At 35.1% G+C, this 25,176-nt stretch overlaps 2 protein-coding genes across 2 annotated transcripts in view; both read left to right on the top strand.

Moving 5' to 3' along the window:
• The first annotated feature begins 22 nt into the window (after positions 1 to 22).
• LOC100378703 (serine hydrolase RBBP9-like) lies at positions 23 to 4,181 on the top strand. Its single transcript, XM_002731621.3, has 5 exons — positions 23 to 193; positions 363 to 405; positions 1,917 to 2,022; positions 2,626 to 2,711; positions 3,577 to 4,181. Exons 1-5 carry the CDS (start codon positions 104 to 106, stop codon positions 3,801 to 3,803), a joined length of 552 nt encoding a protein of 183 aa, XP_002731667.1. The 5' UTR covers positions 23 to 103; the 3' UTR covers positions 3,804 to 4,181.
• A 14,986-nt stretch (positions 4,182 to 19,167) lies between these two features.
• The window catches only part of LOC100378853 (dipeptidase 1-like), a 42,455-nt gene continuing 36,446 nt past the window's right edge, over positions 19,168 to 25,176 (top strand). Inside the window, exon 1 of the mRNA XM_006812535.3 lies at positions 19,168 to 19,657. Coding sequence (XP_006812598.2) covers positions 19,362 to 19,657 — 296 coding nt within the window. The 5' untranslated portion in view covers positions 19,168 to 19,361. The remainder of the gene's footprint in view (positions 19,658 to 25,176) is intronic.

The raw sequence follows: 25,176 nt of genomic DNA, 5'->3' as shown, positions 1-25,176 counted from the left end.
GTGGGTTCATGAACCCGGAAGCCTTTTTACGTGTTTACGCGATCTAATTCACGTGTGATTGTTTTTATCTGTGACAGCTGTAAATTCTTACAATTGTAGCATAATGAAAAGGATAGTTATACTTCCTGGCAACGGTGGAGGCAGTGTAGAAACATCAAACTGGTATTCCTGGGCGAGGGATAGGTTCCAAGAGGTAGGATTTATAGAATAAACTGAATAATATGCCCAGCCCAGCAAAAATAGTTGCGTTCATCGAACCGTGAAGGCTACCCCCATGATTGCATGCATGTTGGCACGCCATACTGTATATATCTTTACTTGGTTAGAATGTAATCACACGTGTATGTTACTTTTCATTGTAGTTAAACGACACCGAGGTTATCCTTAGAGATATGCCCGATCCTGGTGAGTGTTATATTTAAGGGAGGTCCGAACCCTTCACACTACTGAACATATGTACAATGCATTGCGGGGTTTAACTACCCATTGAATACAATTGAAACAGGCATTTTCAGTACATGTCAATGAACAGCAGTGAAGAAATAATTTTACCATAGAAGACAATGTGAAAATAAAAAATGCAACATTTGACATTTTTCAGGCTTTTTTTTTTTAACATTTCCCATTTACTGTACCTTGATGACATGAACCCATGATAGTGAAAGTATAAAAAAAAAACTGTAGAAATTTATTCATAAATATATGTAAATACCAGCCCTGAACCTTCATTCAAATATGTAACTGTGTAACTCAAGAGCTCAACATTCCAATATTGGGTATGAATGCCTTAAATAATATCTGAATGTGAGGTAGTGTCTGTGATTGCCTACTTATTCAAATTGAGCTATTTTCTGATTGGATAACATTGACTTATTTAGTACTATTAATTTATACTCGCTGTGCTGCCACATCATTATTGTTGGATTGGTCAACTGGATTTAAATAGTTATTTTGAATTTCTCATATAACCAGACACTTTGCAATTGGCGACTTTCGTGATCAATGACATTTGCATAATATTTGTTTACAATTTATAGACCATTGATATCTGGTTTTGCAAATCTAATCCACTAATCAGAGATACTTTTATTGACTTTGCATGATGGCAGTGTCACAGCTTTTCAATTCAGATACATTTTTACCAAATCCCAAATCATTGGAGATAATAATGTTTACTTTGAATGTGTACTAAGTTTGCATTTGTAATATGGGATTGTAGGAATTTGCTTTTTTTGGCAAATTTATTGTGTATTTACATTTTCTCTAATTGTATAGTCTTCAGTGGTTTTTCTTCTTTTTTTCATGTGTTTATTTTTGTGTGTCTTTGAGTAAAGCATCATAAATATTTCTACAACACTCGCTAAGCAGGAAGACTATATTTGGTTTGTACTAGGAGTTGGAGACTCCTTATACAAGAGTCGTTCAAATAATGCACACACTCGCTGTAAAAGAACCATCTGATTTAAGCAACCTGTATTTTTGAAAATCAAGTTTTATTGCCCTTGTATTTTCAAGCGAAAAAAAAAATGGAAGATTTTTCACCCAAACTTCTATGAAAAACAGCGGTTAGATAATTTATGTATTGAGATGCTTGGAGGACCAAAATTCAGGATGAAAATCATTCTGATGCCAAAAATTGGATGTTAATAGCTAAAGAACTGCATTTAAAAAGATATTATAGACAAAAACGTTCAAAATGTCTATGCTTTTTTAGTCATGTACAGTAAAAATCATGTATATGAGTATATATGTAATGAGTTATTTTTGTGTGGAAATGATTAAAATTGTACAAAACTCATTTTTTTCTTTACATCAAATGACTTCCATCACAAACATAACAAAATATTTCAATATATGTTTTTTGGTGTTTGAGTAGTCCTCATTTTGTTATATCTCACTTGAATTATAATTTCCAGAAATTGCACGAGAGAAATATTGGATACCGTTCATGCACAATGAATTGAAGTGTGATGAGAACACGGTTATTATTGGTCACAGTTCTGGTGCTGAAGCTGCCAAAAGGCAAGTAAATAACAGTTGAAATTAGCAATACTAGAAGTTGATATCCAATAGGCAGTCATACTTGTTTTTTTCATTTTATTCATATATATGCATCATGAGATAAAATACTGTTGTTGTTCCTTGATTTAGTTACTAAATATACATATATATATATACATATATATGTATATGATTTTGTTAATAAAAACAACTACGGTACTGTTATGGGTAATATTGTCAAAGGTGATTATTAGCTAGTGTAAATCCGTAAGCATAATTTTTGTTATCTGACATTTGCATGCTGGTTTTCATAAATGTAAACAAATGATGCCTGTAGACGCCATGTTAACTTTTGAGTTTGTAAAAGAGCAAATGCAGTATTGTATTATTATAAATTATACAGCTTCAGATATGCAGATGGCTTTCAATTATCAACTATGAAACTTCCATATTCATATTTTTGCATTATATTTAAATTATCCCACAGCATGATATAACTGTTCAGGTTTGGGTGAAAATTCAGCTTAAATTTTAAAATGAATACTACTGTAAGTACGGTATATCATTAACCATTGCATGATGTACATACCTTAACTTTACTCCACACTCCGTCTACTCTACCAGGTATGCAGAGAAATACAAAGTTCATGGCATAGTTCTGGTATCTTCTTGTGTAACTGATCTTGGTGATGACACAGAGAAAGAAAGCGGTAAGTCTGCTGTCACTGAGTAGGTACAATGTACTTTATTTTTCTGGGAAACCAAATTTAAATTTTTTTTGATGAAATTTTTGTGGTTTTGATCATTTCATGTGGGGTTACAATTATTCATCCTGAACCACATAGTGTATAGGTGAAGGATACCCCCTAAGTTAGTGTAACCTACCAAACTATGATGCTAAAATTTTTAGGTATTTAAATTTAGCTGATTTTCAAACATTTGGTTGAAGGGGAAGTCTGGGCTAACAGCAAGATACTTGCAGATAAAAGCGTTCCACAAGTGCAGGGCACTTAACTTAACTTCTATTCTATATCACTTTTTATTCTCTAAACTTTCAACTTTTTAATTACCATACTGTAAAACCATTTATTTTTGCTGACATTTCATTTTAATATTTTCAGCATATTCCCTGTGTTTTTATTTCAAAAATTTGTCAAGGTAACAATGAGTTGTATTGTTATTTTACATGTTCATGTAGATTTAATTTAGCTGATTTTACTTACATGTATCAGTGAAAATAGCAAAATTAAAATCCTGTGAGTAATTAATGTTGTCCACCATTTTAATTGTCAAAGCAAGGAATTACAGGTAAAATATGACTTCACAACAATGATTTCATCCATAAATTGAGAAATGCTGATTTGAATTACCCGTGGTAGTTAATATTTTTAGTGTTCAGATTACTTGTGTATATAATTATAATAATGGAAATTAGAATGTTACAAAGACACAAACGGGCTGCATATAGGTCAATATACATATAAAACAGATGGGAACACGATAATTGTGATGTTTAGATAAGACAACAATAGAGTTTTTTTATTATTTCTAATACATGTAAAACATTTACTTTAGGTTACTATTCCAGACCTTGGGAGTGGAAGAAAATCAAAGAGAACACTGAGTGGATAATACAGTTTGGTTCAACTGATGATCCATTCATCCCATGGCAAGAACAGCAAGAAATTGTCAACCAGCTGTCACCAGAACTCTACAAGTACACTAACAAGGGACATTTTATGACTTCTGTTTTTCCAGAGTTAATCAAAGCCGTTAAGAAGCGACTTGAGTGTGGTTACTAGGACATTAGTGATGTCACTCAAGAGAAAATATAAAACTTAAACCATATTAAATTGAGCCAATCAAAATTAAGAAAATCAATATGTATTTTGCATATTTGAAAGCCAATTACTTAGCCATGAATCGTTTCGAATTAATTAACAATGTTGTTGCACACTCCTTTGCAGATTTAAGACTACATTTAAATTCATGACTTTTATTTTGTTGGATAGCATAGCAGGGTCTATATTACTGTGTATCAAAATGGCATTATTTACAGTTTTTTTAGAATAATCTATAGGCATATATTCTGATTTAGAACAAAGTTGAATATTATAGAAAATTTTTGTAAAAGTGAAAATATTTGTACACACATTATCATGGTCAGTTAATGATTGAAAATAGATCTAATTCTGACATCTCAACCAGATGAAGATGCAATGAATTTACTTGTACTATGGTTGGAGATATAGTTATAAATTTGGGAGTGTTAGTGACACTTCCCTGTTGGTCTGTGCCCTGATTTCATTACTGTTATCAATGAGCTTCCCTGTCAGTCTTAGCCCTGATTTCAGGATTGCACTGCCCTGTGGTCCTCAGTGATGAGTAAAGGAAATCCCAACTAAAAGTCCTGAAATCGTGACTAGGATGAGGAAAGCCTTTAAAATATATTTATTGTCTATCCACAGCTGTTTAAAATATACATATATGAGGGTGATATACAGTGCAATTGTAAACCTGTCAAAACTGAACACTTTTTAGTCCCTTCTGTTTTTCATTTAGATTAATCAACTTTCTGTCTTAATTCTTTTAGTCTTTTGATATAGACAATATCTCAAATGATCCTGCCAAATATTTTAATTTACTTTCTTTTAAATTTGGCATTGAATTGTATATGAGCTTACAAACCAAATTTTATTTAATATTTTATTTGTTAGACCATCAACTTGTTTTAATTGGCAGACAGTAAGAATACACTGTTATCTGATTGGTCAATATTATCTGACAGGTGATTATAGAATACTGCCAGCTTTAATGTTACAAAACCCACCATAATAACAGATTTTTGTTTATATGTACTTAAAAATTTTACAGAAAGACAGCTTTTAAAATTCAATGCAATAAAGTATTAAAAATAAGTTTGTGCCTCAAATAAATTAAGTTCTGTGTGACTGTGTATTATTTTTTGGAGTAAGTACCACTGGATCATCTGTTAAAATGTCTGAATGGAACAAGTATGTCTGTGTTTGAAGGAATACATCTGAGCTGACATTGAAGGGTGTGAAATAGAATATGCATCTATAATCAAATATGCCATTTATTAATTTAGTAAAATAGAAGAAATTGTGACATCATAATGTAAATATATAGAATTAAAAAAATAGGACCCAGTTGTTGTATCTGACGGTAAATTGAACATATGCAGACTATGATTAATTTTTCAATTTCACGCCAGAGCGGGTATTAATTATTGGCTTTGTGTGTGTTGCTTGAAGTACCGTAAATTGTAATCCATAAAAAGCTGGGGGAAATGGTGTGGTGGTAATCGACAGTGGAGGCATTTTTTTTTCTTGGTTTTATAGTGGGAGGACACTTTAGGAATGACGAAGTGAAAGGAGAACTGGCAGTTAACAATATACCCCAAATATTGTAATCGTGAGCAATGTGAAACGGTCTTTTGAAATATCATACACAACAGCATGAAAAGGCGTTATTTGGCTGCATCTGTTTCAACGACATAGGGCGTGACTGAGATTACGAATAAAAACGTTTTCGGAAACTGGTAGATTCTCAGACTAATAAGTCCGATCCATCCATCAAGACGATTCGTTTATGTGTTCGACAGTGGACAATTTTCATTCCATTGATTCTACATAGCTTTACATTTGTTATCAATTTGCACACAAATTTCCGGAAATGACATCATTTTTCTCGTCCCGGAAATGTTTCCCTTTCGCCAAAAAATGCATTTTTCTCATTTTGCAGAACGGAATTTTCTTCAAACAGGGTCGATGTTCTGAGTTCAGGCGTGATTTCAGTGCCCCTGTGATTAAATACTAAATCAAAGTTACCTTTCTGATACAATATGAGTAAATATATGGATATATGCAAATTAGGTCTGTAGTAGGTATTATTTAATTTTAACATTTAATAACCATACTTAATAGCCATTTCAGTATTAAATGGATTAAAAAATACGAGACAATTCATAAAAAAAAACTTTGATATGCTGATGACGCATTACTTTTATCTACTGGACACGGAGTGATTTTGAAGGTAATTCATAATTATAGTCGTATACCAGTAGCTCAGAATGTATGGTTTAAAATATGTAAATTTTATTAAAATGTTATGCTGACTCCATATACTCAAGTGGTGCAGGCACCATCTAGCTTGTAAGTGACGAAGCAAGGGACATTTTACAATTGTTTCATGAGTTGAAGTAAAGAATGACCTGTCAGGTTCTGCCTACAAACCGATACATGTATGAGGTGCCGATTGTAGACAGTGTGCATTGTCTGGAGGTCTGAAGGCAGCGAGCGCTGCTGTTAACATCAAAGACGGAGACGATTCTGAGACGGTTGCCCTGCCTAGCAATCTTACCGGTAAATAAAGCTGACGTATCTACACCCCCTAATTTGTTTTTCGTTTTTAATAAATAAATTTACTTTCTTTACTTGAATTGTTGTCGAGAATTTTTTTTACGATATAACCTTCATTTGCAAGTAAATTTATTTCAGCAATTTCATCCAAATATAACTAAATTTGTATAATTCTGAAGGTGGTGATTTATAAAAATTATTAAAAAGGGATGACAAATAGTTCACAGGCAATAATGTGTCCAGGTTCGCCTCGTAATTTATCTTTCCTTAGATCCTCCTACTTCTCACCCAATATGATGGCGCTGCAGGGGATTCATTATTGTGTCATATCGCTCGTACGGACACCCATCATGGGCGTTGTCAGGATTCCCACGGGTGACGCTTGTATTGAAACAATATCAAGCGTATCTTCACATTGCTATCAACAAGCGTGGTTTCTAAAACAATATCCGCGTCGCTTTTAGCAAGTATGTGGTATATGGGCAGATGACAGTGTATGGTATCACGTGTAATAATATAATTCGTAAAACATTATCACCTGCGACAAATCAGCCTGTAAAGCATTTACCCTCGATGTGGAGGTGCTAAAGTCACTTTTGATTCATATGATGTATCAATTTGGATCACATGATTTACCTTATAAAAATATATGTTACTTTAAAGAGAGATAGATTAGACTTAGAGAGACTCGGACAGACTCAGACATAGACACAGGACCTAGTCCACTTGTTTGCTCCCTGGGCTTGGCCATCGCCCTGGGATAACCATTGTAATCTATGCTCCGGCTCGGCTTCGTCCTCCTGATGTAACCATCCGAATAAAGATCACCGGTTCATACCACTCTGCGTGACAGTCCAAATTCTCTATTGACAATTGTGTAAATAATACCATTGTGTTTTAGTTATCTTGTTATTTGCGATTAATAATACAGAATCGAGTATTTCCAATTTCATTGTTAAATAAATTCAAATAAGCGTATTGAATGTAAATAATGTGAGTATTAAAATGTATAATTACTAATCGACGTGACTGCTATAACATCATGTGCAAACAATGGACGTTGGTGGCGTTTTCACGATTTGTATGCATTTGAAGATTTCAAAATTGTCATAAATAAATATTACATGCCAGACTTGTACATAGTCTTTGTATACAAATAATTCGAATATAGATATGGTTTACAAATTTTGCTATTTTTGCATACTCGGTGCGACTGAAATATACGTTGATCACGGTGTTTATTCAATGCGACACGATTGTCCGGCGGGGAGCCTACTCCCATTGCTGAAGTAAAAGAGTAAGCACTACTGTTTGGACCCCCATTTTCACGGTCGAGCCGATCATTTTGACCTTCACTATTTTTGCCAGTTTTATCCAAAAACCACCCGACATCGATAATTGTTTGTATAAATAAGTCAAAAACATGAACCCCCTTAAGTTTTCAACTGTGGTCATGGTTATTTTCACATTCTATATAAATTGTTAGTGAATTATTTAATTTCATGTATATAATAATAATAATACTAATAATACATTAGTTTAGCTGCATGTTGATTGATATATAATATTTCCCATACTAAACATATCTACTAATTTAGTAACTAGTGTTAATTATATGTATATAGTACTTTTACAGTCCCAATATATTAATTTATAGTAAAAGTTGTATTATGATTATTTAAAAATAAATAATTTGTGCAATTTCGGCATTCCCATCGTGTCTCCTTGGAAGGAAAAGATGTATAATAATAATGTTATTACGAGAATACCTCAAAGTATGCACTCAGACAGTACGCCGCGCATCGACCTCCAGCTGTACGCCAGCTGTACTGTCTCCGTGCATACTTTGAGGTATCTTCTTAATAACCTTCTAATATTACAAAGATAATAAAATATAGAAAAAATAAAAAAAATACACGCCGTACAATATATCAGACAGATTGCAATTAGCCTGAGTGCAATTACGTCTGTGTGTCATTTTGGCTTTTCAGGCCTACTGCATAACGCTGCCCAGTTGGTTAATGTTTAACAAGCTCAATGGTATAGCACGCCGAGCTGCATGATGTTTGGAAACTATTTTTAGCACATCACCTGGGGTTGTGGGTAAAATCGTCACGTCCATCATAATAACATAGCGGCCATAGTTTGCTGTTCCGCTATTGTTAAGAGCGTCGTCTGAGTTCCGTAAGTTCTGATCAGGCCTCGACTGACTGTGAAAACAGATTCCAACATTAGGGAAATCGCCATGGAGAATGGAAAGAAAAGCGACGCAGCAAATCCTGGCAAGGATACAAAATACACAAAAGTTAGCGTTGACTTTGAACCGGAGAGCGACATAGAGCCAAATGTGACGAATCTGTCATTGATAACAGTCAAGATGAACAATATTAGTCGGCGAAACACCGTTCTACTCGGTCTAGGATTTTTTTCTTTCTTTATCGGCGCAGTGGTCATCGGTACGACAATTGCAGCGATCACATACAACAGTAGAGAACTAGATGTGATGACTCAAACCAAGGTACAGCTCGTGTTTCTTAACACATCGTTGGCGGGGAGGTAAGATACTTGAACAAATAGACAAACTCTTGAAAATACAATGTACTAGTACTTTGTAATCATGTCATGCCATCACACAATAACAGATTCGAAACAGTATGAACACATAAATGATAACATGTGAGAATAAGTTTTTTTGGCAAGGTTTTTCTCATATTGATATTTTCTGGGCGGATAAGCTTTCTCTAATTTAAATAACAATATAGTTGAATATCAGCAATATGGTCCAATAGATTTTAAAAAAACAGATGAAATTGATGTCAATGGCATGGTTTTATTATCACTAGCTGGATTAAAAACTTTGGTGTCACGGTCACTCGCATGTCTGAATGCGCGTTGTTGATAATTCACGTAACGAAACTGAACAAATCTACAAAATAATTTTCAAATAATAATCAATTTCAAACTCCAAATTATTTAATGATTTAACGTAGCTACAGGGAATACTGGACGGATTATAAGTGCTTTTTCGTGCACATTATCAGATGTTGAGGTCGTTGGTAACATGGTTACCAAAATATGTGTACATAAATAAAATAAAATAAAGGAACCAGGGCATGAGTGACCTACCGGATGAACTGCCTAACACTTACTTCAAGTTTCCATAGTAACATTCTTTGTTGTAGATGGAGATTTTTCGATGAGTTTATGGTTAGAACATTTCGGCATCAAGTGATGCTTCAAACACACCACAGTTTACACTTGATGCCTTGTGTAGTGTGTTGGGTGCATTCGAATAGTTGTCTTATATTGTCTTTCTGAAAAGTATAAAGCCGGCCGTGGGCAAGTAGATTTGCAGGTCACTGGAGTCAACCAAGGAATTTGTGTTACTCGAATCAAAAGAAAAAAAAGTGGAGGTTGTTTGGTTCATTTTTGCTTGGAATTTGACATTACTTTCAGGGATGTGTCCAGGCTAATAATATATTGCTTAAATAAATTGAGGGATTATTGTGAAAAATTGAACTTGACTGTAAACATAAAAAAACATAAAAAGGCTATAATTTTCAAACTAAACTAAACACCAGTAAGGAAGTTTTGTTACTTGGGTACAATATTTCTCCCAAATAAAAAATAAATAAATTAAACCATGGAACAGTAGTCAATTTTATCGCCAAAGTTGAAATTGGTTAGAACACAAACCAAGAATAAAAGCAGAGATAGCTCAAATAAAATCCCGCTACAGACTAAACACAATGCCACTAATAGAAATATTAAAAATAATACAAACTAGCACAAAAACAATAAACAAAATCGTGGCAAAATTTGAAAAAAAAAATCAAACAAAAGTGGAACACAAGACCACAAATATCAATCAACTCTCAAAAATGATGGAACTTAAATAAACAAATAACTACAAATAATCCTTGAAGGAACGCATATTTGTCGAAATAATCAAAATGAGGGAAACAAGTTATGAACAGACGAATTATTTGTTGTGGGAAAATTCAATAAAAAAAGTAGTCAAAAAAAAAATGAAATTTATTTGATCCTAGATTGTGTATTATAAAAGTAGGGAATCTCTGTTTAACAAATGTAAAATCAAAACCACACAGAAAGAATAAAGAACGGCTAAAACAATATGCAAATTTATAAAAAAATATAATATGCAAATTTAGATAATTGAAAACAGAGGGTTTTCGTCGTGATAGTTACATATAATATATTGTTTGTTTTTGTCTGTGTAATGTGTTTAGATAATGTCTTTACCATTCCACAGATGGGAATTGGAGCTCTCGTCAAATTTGCCCTTCCATTCCACGGAACACTCGCACAACAAACAAAAACCCCACGTGACTACACAAGTTCCTAATATGTGCAACTGCGCATGAGTTTATGAATACTTATGTTTATAAATATTTTCTTTGTTGACTTCAGTGTACAATTATTGGAATCTTGATATCGTTGTTTGTGACGACATTAGTCAATATATTCTTAAAGTAGTCCTGCTCGTATGAACTCGAGACGCTCACGTATTTTCTTAGCCAACCTAGTAACACTTGAATTTACAAGTGGGGCTATATGTCTCGCTGCAATCTGTACTAACAATGGCGAGTATTGAACGTTATAGTACCCTCTTTGTTCAACATACGTCACCAAATCACACTTTGTAGTGGTTACAAAACACATTGCACTAAAATCATCATAAAATATCGCCAGGGTAAGTGCAGTAAGTTTGTAGTTTGGTTACCGGGAACATCATTGATTATCTATCTTGTGATACGCATTTCACGAGGACTGGGAATCAATGGTCTGAATAACACTGTCAGTTTTATGTAACACTACAAGAAAGACTTCCCGTTTTCGACATTTAAAATTCTTTCGTCGTTTGGGAGAAAAAAATAACGAAAAACAATGACTTTGAAAAGATAATTCAGAAATTTATATCAAGAATTATACACAACAAAAAAATATTCCCTGGGCTCCCATGAATACATTTCATAATTACCGATTACACAAGAATATTATAGAAAAAAAATAATTTGCTATATTCTCTATATTCTCTATATTTATTATACCTTTTATTTGTCTTTAATTATGACTGAAAGAAGATGAGTGAAATTACAAAATATATATTGTGTTCAACAACTCATGTATGAACAATAACTTTAATACAATTTATTTTACTTACTTAAAATACTGTATTTTTCTGCATAAAAACGAAAGAATTTCACAATGTCTAAAACGGAAAGTGTTTATCGCAGTGTTATGTATGACGCATTATACCAAATGAAACAATTACGGTATTCGCAATGTTTCTTGGTCAGAAATTGTTTCGACAAAAAGCCGAACATTGCCGAGCATTTATGTAGATTCGGTTGTGATCATGTTTTCAGTACCTTAGGGCATCGGTGAGGGCGTCAAGTCGTGAGATTTGTTTTGATGGAATACCCACTTCTAAAATTGCCCTATAATATAAAGGTTAGAACATGAAACTCACTTTCTACAGCGGGATTCCAAACCGCGTTGCATCAAAGATCCAAGGGACTATGGTTGCTTATATAGATTTTAAGGATTCTAGATAAATAAATTAAAACAGTCAGGCACACGTAACTCGAGATCACTGATTCTAAATCATGGCCCATTTTACTATATGCGAACGACAGTACCATCATATATTTGACTTGCAATAAACATGATTGTATAATCAGATCGAGTAGTAACTTAGACAGAACAGATACTATACAGACTGTATCATATTTGATTTCTGTCAGCAAATGAAAGAGAAGACAAATAACAATGTATAGTTGTTTTCAACGACTTGGACATCTGACACAGACGTATTCGTATCCTTTGTGTGTGTGTATGTATAACATCAGAGGTACATTACTTGGGGTTTGCAACTACGGTGACATGATACCAAGATCCCGTTTCAATCTCGCTCTCACATAAGTGTTCCAACTCAGAAAAATTCGAATGCGCATGCCCGAGGTAACTAGGATACTGGGATGTCTAGGTGGATCAAAATAGCTGCTCACGTTATGACGGATTACGATAACTGTATTTTCTGTACATTTTCGATGTATTACATTTTTTCACTATGAATGTGGTAATACATGTTTTATTGTTTTATTACAAACCGCCTATGTCATGTCAGAAGGTCGTAGCACCAGTCTCGCATCTACGAGATGAGACTTGAATGGGATCTTGACATGATGTCACCATACAGTACTATGCGCGTTGCAAACCCCAAGTAATGTACCTCTGATAACATATATTTGTATGGTTTATTGTCACACGCAACGTAATATTACCGTAATTGGTATAGTACAGGTCTGATGGTTCAAATACCAAAATGACAACAGTAACAGAAAGACTTCACTGGCGGCGATGATAAAATACGAATACGGAGCCAACAGATGAGGTTTCAACTGGTACTGGTATTATTATACTCTGCAAACATCAAGTACAATAACGCGGTAAAACTCCACTACTCCAATAACTAGATACTTAAACTCAAATGCAATTCAACGAGATCTCCGATCTGATCTCAGTGATCTCTTAAACTTACTATCAATTTCTAGAATGTTCCATTACCTTCTATTGCCTCCGACAGTGTTCTATTACCTATTCAAACATTTTCTAAAAAATATAGAATATTCCACCCAGACACAGTACGGTTCTAGAACATTCTCAGTGACACGGAAGTGGTAAATAAGTCGTATGCGACATTTATACGGTTGGGCCGAATGAAAAACGAGTTCGGCCCGGTACGTCCAGATCCCGTGTGCATGTTTGAGACTAGTTACCGTTTTACCGACATTGTATTTGTGTTGTCGTGGTTTCTAATACTGCTTGAAATAAAATCTACCAAAACACACCAGCCTTTCTGTATTGCTCTGTATGATTTTTTTTCGAACTCCTGTCTGCGTTCTCCATACGTCGCAAGGAGATAATTTGATCGAAAGCCAGGTAACGAAGTTATTGTCGCATAATTTCGCGCACTCACTAACAATCTGTCGTAGGAGTTCTTTATTCTGCCAAATCGCTATCAGGGCGCGTACCTTTTCGTTGAGCCAGGATTACGCAAAAATACAAACGACTCCTAAGACGCCTCGATTGAAATAAAAGGTCACTTTAAAAAGGCGACACAGAGTGAGATGTCGGTCGCGATTTTTGCCGACTCGAGCCGTTTGGCTTCGATGAAATGCTGTCTTGTAAAATGGCGAAGTAATTGCCCGCGACGAAATAGTAAAGTTTTTTTTTTATTGAAAAGTAACAAAATAAATAAATAAATAAATAAATGGCATTTAAAAAATTATATATAACATTATTACAATTCATAGCAATAACAAATAAATAAATAAATAAATAAATAAATAAATGGCATTTAAAAATTATATATAACATTATTAAAATTCATATCAATAACAAATAAATAAATAAATAAATAAATAAATAAATAAATGGCATTTAAAAATTATATATAACATTATTAAAATTCATATCAATAACAAATATGATTTTTTAATCTCTTGTCCAAAAAATGTAAATAATTTCACCGTGAAAACCAATATAAAAATCAAATAATATTGAGTAAATTGAGTCCTGATATGTTCGTTATTACTAGCACCTAAGATATAATTGTGGGAATTATAACCGAATAAATTAAGCTAAACCACGTCTGTATGTTCTCATCTCCCTGCCTATATGGTAGTCACATGATACCAACATACTCGTCAACTGCTGCATCCGTGGTTTCATACATTCATATGCTAACTATTCTTCCTCATTTTCAGGTATAATGAAATGTATAACGACACGCTGGTGAGAGACCTTGATGATGTTATGGCAACCACCACACGATCTTCAGATAATTCGAGTAGCTTACATCGCCAGTGACAATATGTGTACCCTGTTTAAATCCCAATTCATCATGTTTAAAGGTTGTAGTTTATGGTGGTGTTGATGGAGGGGTTGTCGGACAGAGCAGGATAGTAGGAGGTTGTAAAATTGTAGAAATATCGTTGTACTATGCATCTAGAACAAGCCGTTGATTTTTAGTATTTTAATGCGGCATTAAATACGACGATAGATAATCATGATGCAATTAGCCATGTTATGCTAACAGGCCACTTCTTGACCATACCTACCTAATTGCATGTGTCGCATTATACAACCATGCTCTGTATATTGACGAAATGATGAATTGTTTCAGTTACGAAAACATCGAGTTACAAAAAATACCACGCCCTCTTTTGCGAAACCACCATTATAATCACTATACTGAGACAGTACCTTCCATGGACAGTACAAGTCTTCAGTGATGCCTTATACTGACGCCGTTGAGGGCAGCATTGCCAATCAGTAACATTGACGAAGTTTGCATAGACAAGAGCGTATCGTGATAGACATTAACATCTTCAGAACTGTGGAACTTATAACGACAAAACGCTGCGTGCTAATATAATAGGATGAGACTGGGGTAACTAATTATTTTGAAAATGCAGTATTGTTTTACACATTTTTGTTCATATATTGTGAATTTTCATAAAACAGTAGTATGATGAAACATTGCTGCAGTTTAGTAGCTGATATTGGCAACTTAGGATATTCTGACATGACGTTGTGGTCGCCCACAACGTATACCACGACCAACTGAACTGCATAAACTGCAGCAAGATGGAAACAGTACACAATATAGTATTATGCTCGATAAATACAGTAATCAGCTATGTGAATTCGCACGTGTATTATTTAAGTTTAATTAATATCAATAATTAGTGTGTCTTTGGTACTATTAACATATTTTAGAGAGGTTGTCAGACATTAACTTTCAGTCCAGGCCCATTTATACCCCCTCCCAATCACCAATCACCAAGATTTAAAGGGGGAAATCACCAATCACCAGGTATTCCAGTTACCTATTCACCAATCACCAGGAATTCCAATTACCTATTCACCAATCACCAGGAATTCCAATTACCTATTCACCATCACCAGGAATTCCAATTACCTATTCACCAATCACCAGGAATTGTTGTTGAATATAAAAGCATTTATTGAAGATATTTGACATTAATTTGGATTGCTGGTAAGACCTAGTAGTTAGACAATACATTTCTTAACTGATCTTTCTGTTTGAAACTATCTATTTCCTCGGTTTCTAAACTGCTGTTCTCGTCATTATTGTAGTCGTCTCTTTGTGGAAACAGTTTCCCTACTAGTTGCTTTCTGTTCAGGGGCCAACCTATCTTGCACACACTGCTTCTCTTTGTTCAGCAGCTCATAAAATTCACTTCTTTCGTGTTATCTACTTCCTCAGTTTCTGAATCACTAGTTTTCATCACTACTATATTCTTCTTTATGCTCATCAGTTTTCCCAGATGTGTCCTTCTCAACAGCTGACCCATCTGACAAATCATGTCTCTCTCTATGCAATGTTTCACCAATTGGTATCTCTTTCTCGTATAAATTCAGTGGCCTTATACTTTGTGTTTTCTTGTCGGATTGATCTTTGTCTAAAAACTTTCCCATTGTCAACAGCCCAATTTCTCATTTTCTCTTTTCTACTTTTCTCGTGGTACAACTGGTAATGGTTGTATTGGAGCTTTGGACTGTCTCAAAATGAAATTTGGTTTGTGGCTGCTGGACAAAACGATCATGACGGACTGGTGAAGTAACAGACTGACCAAATATATGATCTTTTCAAATTTTCTTTAATTGTGTTCCCAAATGATCTGGCATACTGATACAAAATAAACAACTAAATTAAGTAAAGATGACGAAAAATAGTTTGTCAAATAAATATAATATCAAAGAAAGCTTAGAAAAACTCTTGTGTGCTGAGTAATGGAGACACATTAAAAATTAATTCAAAATTACTTGTACTTGAGATATTGATGGAAAAGCTTAAAACTAATTATGCAAAATAGATCATTAATATGAACAGATTTCAGTGTAAAACTAATAAGGTTTGTGCAATGTAACAAACCATCCATGTAGCAAGTTTCATTTAAATGAGATTAAAACCCAAATAAAATATTATGCTTATCAGGGAATTAATATCAACAGATTTTAACCTAAACTAATCAGGTTTGTAAATTGCATATATAGCCAAATAATGACTTTAACTTAAATTTAGGAATTAGTAAATAAGAGGGGAAGGGGGTTCATAAGTATGAAAATAATTAGCACATTGAAAATTGTTCTCAAATGAATAATTCAAAATTAATTCTAATAATATACGTCCCTGTAGAACAGAGGAAAAACGCTTTGACGTTTTTTCCTTATCTACTATACATTATTAACAGTTGTGAACCTTTTAATGTTCCATTGGAAAACTATGACGTAATAAGGAATCAATAAACAATAGGACAATTCAGACGAAAACTATAATTTATCATGTAATAAAGCGTTTTAGCATTAAAAGACGTACATGAAACCTCAAGTATTTCCTAGACACACCAGCAAGCCACAGGCGCTCGGAACGTTTCTTGGATAATAAAAAGTGGCCTAAAGTAGGGTCGGCATAGTTAGTCAGTCGCCGGTACATTCGCCTACCACTCATATAATAACAAGACGGCGCCAGCGAAATTCGAAATCCAACTGTTTAGTCAAAACCCAGGCAGTTAGCCAATTCGATTTGGCTGCCCCAATACTGTAATCATTATAGAACAGTAGATTTGATTGGCAAAAGATCACCATACACTTCGAAGAATTGACCAATGGGAAGAACTCTATCATACTACAAGTACGCGAGTGTATAAAAAAACACTCAGGTGTACCGATTTTAAACTATTGGTGGCGCAATTCAGCGTACAATACAGAGAACGGGAAAGTCAAAGAACGTATAACGCGAAATTAAAAGTTGCGAGAACGTATCACTGGGAATTCATTACACCCAATAACGAAGAACGAGGAATTAGCTGAGAACGAATCACCATGAATTAAAAATCCCGAGAACGCATCACCAGGAATTAAAAAGCCCTCATAACGGATAACGAAACAAGTATAACGGGGCCTGCTATAACTTTTGTATTGAATTATATGTTCAGTTGTACAGTGTACTGTATTCGCGCTCGATTTATCGAGAAAGGTTGTGTGTGCTCTAGCCATTCTACCGTAGTCTAAGAACACGCTGATCATGGCAGAAAAGGCGAATTACATCATTGTCAGAGTGCAAAATGAGTTCTAAAATTTATTATTGGTTTACACAAATGTCAGCCATCTGTGTTTATTATGCATAACAGCATACGGTACATATGATTTTGTATGGTCCCTACTCTACCACGGCATGCTTTACGTACAGAATGTATTTTACACATGTTGTGTGCGGCGCGCAGTCCGGCCCGTATCGAACACGACGCCTCGCGATGACTGCGAAGTTTAAAAAAAAATTGGTTTCTGGTCATCGTTGTTCGGTTTGTGAGACTGTGGTCTAAAAACCAAAAATACTGTCTGTATCTAACACTATATTATTTTGACAATATACGCTATACACGTTCACCGCAGTGTACACGTCGGTGGGGGCGCGGTATACACCGACGTTTTTCTGGATCCGCCAGTGAACTGTCTCTTGGATGGAGCTGTATGATGTGTTGTGGTAATACAGCCTGAGCATTACACATGTAATACCGGAGACCTAGACACGTTCAATGTATTTGCTTAAATGAAAGTCTCGATTATTCAGTCACGTTGTCGTAGAACAGTCACCTGTATCCCCTGTTCATGGTGGTGGAGGGGGCACGAGCTAAACTAAACTATTAACATTTCAAACGAACTTGAAGCCTTGTCAAGAGTTGACACCATCGTTCTAACGGCACATATTTATGTCACCATTGAAGACAAAATCAGATTACGTATGATACGCAGAACTTTAATTTAATAAAACGTTATTTGATTACCAGTATATCTATTCTGATGATGTGAGCTTTTCTGGTGGTCTAGTAAATCTACAATTTATTTTATTTAAATAAAACAATTTACCCATTATATATATTATATATCTCACTATATAACATCTGTTTTCACATTTGATCTTAGGCGTGTAAAATAAATAGATCTTACATAGCGATAATTGATAGTTTAAAACTAATGACTAGCATAGTCACGAGGTACATGTATTCTTCAATTCTCCATTTTATGCTCAAACTTATTTATTATTATTATTAAATATACATAGGTAAATATATAGAAATATACACGTATAATTATTGAATGTATAATTGATGATGATTGAGAAATAAGGAAGCTTAATGGCATGATTTACGTTTTTTTTAATATATTCCATTTGCTTGTCGCCTAGTCATCACGTCGCAATTTCATTATTGAATAATTAAGTTAGTGATTATATAGCCGCATCGCCTCAGACAAGGGTATGTCTTATTTTGTCTTAGCATGGAGGTCCAGGTATTAGAAACACGGTACATTGTAATACTAGTAGTAGAGTCCACGTTTAAGCCATGGACCAGCTGTGCTAAATGTAGGTCGATTTATTGAATATCATCCGTTTTTTTTTATCCCTCCCTTTCTGAAAAGAAATAACAAATGTTACCGTGACTACTATTGAAACGTGTTTAAAGATCAGACGTCGTCATCACGTGAGCATATCATACGTCTATGTATCATAGTGCGTATAGAGGCCATTTTTTATTTTCAGGTGGCATGAAAGCAGCAAATTGCGACCAGTTGTAAAAATAGAATGCCTTTGACCCGCTGCTATTGTTATGCAAATCAGTGAGTGAAAGTGTAAGGGTCGGCAATGTGACCTGTAACGCATTGTTTCTTCGCCGCGGCTGGTAAACAACAATGCACGGACATAGTGGGGTACACACAGAGGGCTTACTATCTAAACACATTGCCACTTTGTCAATCGTAACTCGGTGTATACGTGGCTCCCGTTCTTCGGATTAACCAGAAGACTTGTCAGGGTACATACCTGACGACTTGGTGAAATTTCACGGCAGTTACTAACAAGACACGATGAACCAAAATTCGGAGACCAGCACAAAACTGAGGAAGCAATCGAACGTGGAAGAACCCGCGGCAGATGGCCCGGATCGCATTTTTCGCGTGGGTGCCGATCAAGACTTACTGAAACCAGAAGTGAAGATTAGCCATTTAAGCAATAGAAACACTATTCTACTCGGTCTTGGCCTTTTTCTGGTCATCGTTACAGCCATGACTGCGTCGACGGCTGTGGCGGCCGCCGAGAAACGTAAGAGAGAACCGATGACTAGGACCCAGGCCGTGCTTACGAACACGCCATTGATCGACGGGTAAGTGAAATAAACGATTTCTATTGAAGGATTTCTTTGTGTATTCAGCGAGCATTCTGTCTCATTTATCCCGAAATTGTCTTTTACTGCAAGAAGAGCGTTCACGTTACTTGACAATAACATACCCCTGTAGCAGACCAATACACGGGAGCACTACGTGTATTGCAACTTGCGATGAGATGAGCAGGGACGCACCACCAGACTAAAGAGGGTATATCGTATACTAGTATATACCGTGACCACCACCACCCATCATGCATGGCATCAGGGAGCTGTAATTACAGCTCCCTGATGGCATGCACCAACAATCTTATAAATTGTAAGAATTCAGTCGTGACTTTCTATTTTTGTAGTAATTGTTAAGGCCAGACTTTTATTATCCCTTGTTTCGCGAATCCGCCGAATGAACAGGAGCCGAAAATGAGATAAAAATAAAATTTTATTCAGCGTAATTTCTCGCGCCCACCGACTTATAAGCGCAAAAAAATGCTAAAAAATAGTATTGTTATCTTCATTTTTTTACTGCCCGCCGCATAACAAATCCAAGTTGCATATTCGTGGGAGTATCATGATCAAAAATACCGAAGTCTTGCGCAGATGAAAAACAAGGGTATACATGGAATACAATTTTATTTCATTTCTTCTCTCCGATCAATAATCTCACTTACAATTTATTATTATTTGAGAATCAGACAAATCTAATGAAAAAAAAAAAGAATTAATTTTATTTCTTTTCCGCCCTCCTCCAAAAAATTGCCTTATAAAAACTCGAGAAACAAGGAATAAAAAAAGTTTGGCCTAACTCGATTTTAAACTTCGTTCCTTCTTCAGTGTTACGATTTATTTTAACCGATAGTGGCTATTATTTAAAAAAAATGTCAGTACATTTACTGAATTCACACGCTAAGAACAACGCTGTTTTAGTTTCCTGTTTTAGTTTAGTTTAGTTGATACACGCACAGTTCTTCTGAGGGAGTTTTACAGAACAAGCACGATAAAATGCAAGACACGAATACTAATAACTTAGACAATAGCTTGAAATAGCTAACCTAACACGATATGGAATGAAAAAATGTCTAAAATACTATCTTATTAAGCAATCATATAAACTGACGAAAACAAAATAAATTGTATTGTCTAATTAAATATATTTCAAACCCTGAAAAAGAAATCGATAAAATACAACACGGGACAATAATCCAGACATTGACGAGGGAACTCAAATTGAGGTGTCGTCGTCTCAATTGATTGTTCATATTAACAAAGTCCGGAATGTGTTTGGTATCTGTGACGACGGCTGTCACCCCCACGGTGAATGAAGCTTTAGCAGATTCTCAATTTCTCTCTTACACGCATTTAACACCGACTTGGTTCTGTAATGGTCATTACGTGACATCACGTCCGATTATGACCATGATAGTTAACGACACGTCACGGTTACCATACCAATCTTTTAAAAGTAACCATTAACGTGTTCACATTATGTGAGGAACCACAACTGGGCACAGGGAGTTGGAATAACTACTAGTATTGGATTTGGTAATGCGGAATTTAATACATAAAATTATATTTGTATTCATCTCTCCTGCTATTCTATTATCTTATTCTTTATCATAGTTTTTTTTTCGGTTTACAACTCTCAACTTCACGCAAATTTTATTTCTTGATTAAAATCGTACGTGACTGACCTTTGTATCTAATTACGTCGTTTACATGTCATCATTTTATCGAAGTGAACGTGTTTGGCTCGAGCCGGGCTCGGCTCCGATAAATCTCTGATTTGAGCTCCGATAGGACTTGGCCCGACATGGCCCTGACCATGTAAACGCACCGAAGTCACGCCCTCTATCGCCTTTTTCAAATTACGTTCCATTTAAATCTTGGCATCTCATGAGTCGATTATCGTTTGTAATTTTTGTGTAGAAATTGTAGATAAACTAATCACATCTTCTCGATAGCGAAAATAAGTCGTTTGCTGCATCTTTTCTCGAGGATTGTAAATGCAAATTTTATTTCTTGATTAAAATCGTACGTGACTGACCTTTGTATCTAATTACGTCGTTTACATGTCATCATTTTAACGAAGTGAACGCGTTTGGCTCGAGCCGGGCTCGGCTCCGATAAATCTCTGATTTGAGCACCGATAGGACTTGGCCCGACATGGCCCTGGCCGTGTAAACGCACCGAAGTCACGCCCTCTATCGCCTTTTTCAAATTACGTTCCATTTAAATCTTGGCATCTCATGAGTCGATTATCGTTTGTAATTTTTGTGTAGAAATTGTAGATAAACGAATCACATCTTCTCGATCGCGAAAATAAGTCGTTTGCTGCATTCTTTCTCGAGGATTGTAAATGCTTTCGTGACAAAAAATCCAAAAATGGGGGTGGTCATCAGAGAGCATCAATATATAGGAGTTGTTGCCGTCTAGATTTAAATATAGAGAATATATTGATTCTCAAGTGATTGAACGAACGAAGCGGATCGAACACGGATTTCGTTCGGCCCTAACCGTATAAACGCAAAAGATATAATTTTCCGTTAATTGGTGAGACGAGCAAAAGTTCGGCTACAATAAATTGCTGCCATGTAAAACATAAAATAAATATATAAAATAACGATTGTTGATAATACTAGTCTAGTTACATAACAGTAGAGTAAATAGAAAGAATAAGACAAATGTAATTTATTTATTTTTAAATTCTTTATTAACACTATGTTGATGTGGTTGCATGCAGCGTTGGATTCTAGGGTTCGGTTGAAATTTGATTTTGCGAATACTGAATTAAGCTAAGTTCAAGTTTTCTTACCTTTGCATTTGCATTAAAGTGGGAGGGTCGTCACCTGCGCATGCGCGAGAATTGAGTCTTAAGCGACGATAACAACACACGCTAAATCGCAAAGGCTCATAGGTAGACGCTTGTTTGTTAACAATACACGCTATGGCCATCTGATGCATGCGCAGGTGACGACTCCCCCGCTTTAACCTTTGAAAAAACCTTGCAACTTCAAACAAAAGAGAAAGAAAATACATCCCATTGTCTTCAATGATTGCATTCATATTCCCCTCTAGGTATATAAATCATCTGAGGGGAGGTTAATGTTGCTTCAGTCATTTGTTTTTTCTTTCAATGACTGCAATAGAAATATTATATACCATACGGAGGACGTCTACGTGGCCGTGTTGGCTACGTAATATTGTTTTTTCTAACATGGGATTTGTATATTTAGGGTTTCGAGCCCAGATGGGTCGAAACCCTATTGTAATTGCTATGTTTATTATTAGGCTTTCAAGTCCCTTCAGGCTTGAAAGCCTATTGTTTTTGTTATGTTTATTATTATTATTATTATTAGGCTTTCAAGTCCCTTCAGGCTTGAAAGCCTATTGTTTTTGTTATGTTTATTATTATTATTATTATTATTCTTCCGCCAACTTCAAACGACTTCTTCTCTGAAACGGCTGCACCATTTTGCCTGAAAATTTGTATATACCTTCTACATGTCATGCCATTAAAAGTGACTGAAGCAGATTTTCGATTAGTCACGTGGTTCGGCCGCCATGTTGGAACTCATTAAATATGCATGTCTCTTGTAACTCAAAAACTATTGCATGTACGAACATGGAACTAACGGTATATTAAAGGCAACGGACAAGAGAATTGGCCAAAATATTCATTGACCATATATGGTCATAGAACTCATTAAATATGCATGTCTCTTATATCTCAAGCACTATTGCATGTACAAACGTGAAACTAACGGTATATTAAAGGCAACGGACAAGAGAATTGGCCAAAATATTCGTTGTCCATATATGGTCATAGAACTCATTAAATATGCATGTCTCTTATATCTCAAGCACTATTGCATGTACAAACGTGAAACTAACGGTATATTAAAGGCAACGGACAAGAGAATTGGCCAAAATATTCGTTGTCCATATATGGTCATAGAACTCATTAAATATGCATGTCTCTTATATCTCAAGCACTATTGCATGTACAAACGTGAAACTAACGGTATATTAAAGGCAATGGACAAGAGAATTGGCCAAAATATTCGTTGACCATATATGGTCATAGAACTCATTAAATGTGCATGTCTCTTATATCTCAAGCACTATTGCATGTACAAACGTGAAACTTACGCTATATTGAAGGTAATGGTCAAGAGAATGAGGCACCATATTCGTTGACCATATAAGGTCATATACCTCATTAAATATGCATATCTATAATATCTCAGGCTCTATTGCACATACAGGCATGGAACCATTGCTATATTGAAGGCTTTGGACAAGAGAAATTGTCAACATGTTCAATGACTATATATGGTCATATAACTCATTAAATATGCATGTCTCCAATATCTCATGTACCATTGCATGTACAAACATGGAACTAACGGTATACTGAAGGCTTTGGACAAGAGAAATTGTCAACATATTCGTTGACCATATATGGTTATAGAACACATTAAATATGCATGTCTCCAATATTTCAAGCACCATTGCAAGTGTAAACATGGTACCAATGCTATATTGAAGGCACTGGGAAAGAAAATTGGCCAACATATCCGTTGACCATATATGGTCATAGAACTCATTTAATATGCATGTCTCTAATATCTCAAGCGCTATTCCATGTACAAACATGGAACAAACACTATATTGAAGGCAATAGAAAAGAGAATTGGCCAACATATCCGTTGACTATATATGGTCATAGAGCTCATTAAATATGCATATAATATCTCGAGCACTATTGAAGTTAGAGACATGGAAATAGCGCTACAATGAAGGCATTGGGCCAGAACTTCGTGTAACCTACACCTATATACATTGCACAAATCAAATCTTCAATCTTTTTTTCCCCAAATTTAATGGTGTTATGGCTCCTTTTTCTTGAAAGCCGTTAATAGCTGCTCTGCAGCTATATTTATTATTATTATTATTATTCCGCCAACTTCAAACGACTTCTTCTCTGAAACGGCTGGACCGTTTTGCCTGAAAATTTGTATATACCTTCTACATGTCATGCCATTAAAAGTGACTGAAACAGATTTTCGATTAGTCACGTGGTTCGGCCGCCATCTTGGAACTCATTAAATATGCATGTCTCTTGTATCTCAAAAACTATTGCATGTACAAACATGGAACTAATGGTATATTGAAGGCAACGGACAAGAGAATTGGCCAAAATATTCGTTGACCATATTTGGTCATAGAACTCATTAAATATGCATGTCTCTTATATCTCAAGCATTATTGCATGTACAAACGTGAAACTGACGCTATATTGAAGGAAATGGTCAAGAGAATGAGCCAACATATTTGTTGACCATATAAGGTCATATACCTCATTAAATATGCATACCTATAATATCTCAGGCACTATTGCACATACAGACATGGAACCATTGCTATATTGAAGGCTTTGGACAAGAGAAATCGTCAACATCTTCAATGACCATTTATGGTCATATAACTCATTAAATATGCATGTCTGCAATATCTCAAGC

The sequence above is a fragment of the Saccoglossus kowalevskii genome, chromosome 2, assembly GCF_978046115.1.
Source record: "Saccoglossus kowalevskii chromosome 2, keSacKowa6.1, whole genome shotgun sequence".
Classification (NCBI taxonomy): domain Eukaryota; kingdom Metazoa; phylum Hemichordata; class Enteropneusta; family Harrimaniidae; genus Saccoglossus; species Saccoglossus kowalevskii.
The sequence above is the reverse complement of the archived record's forward strand: the minus strand, read 5'-3'. Positions and strand labels throughout refer to the sequence as shown.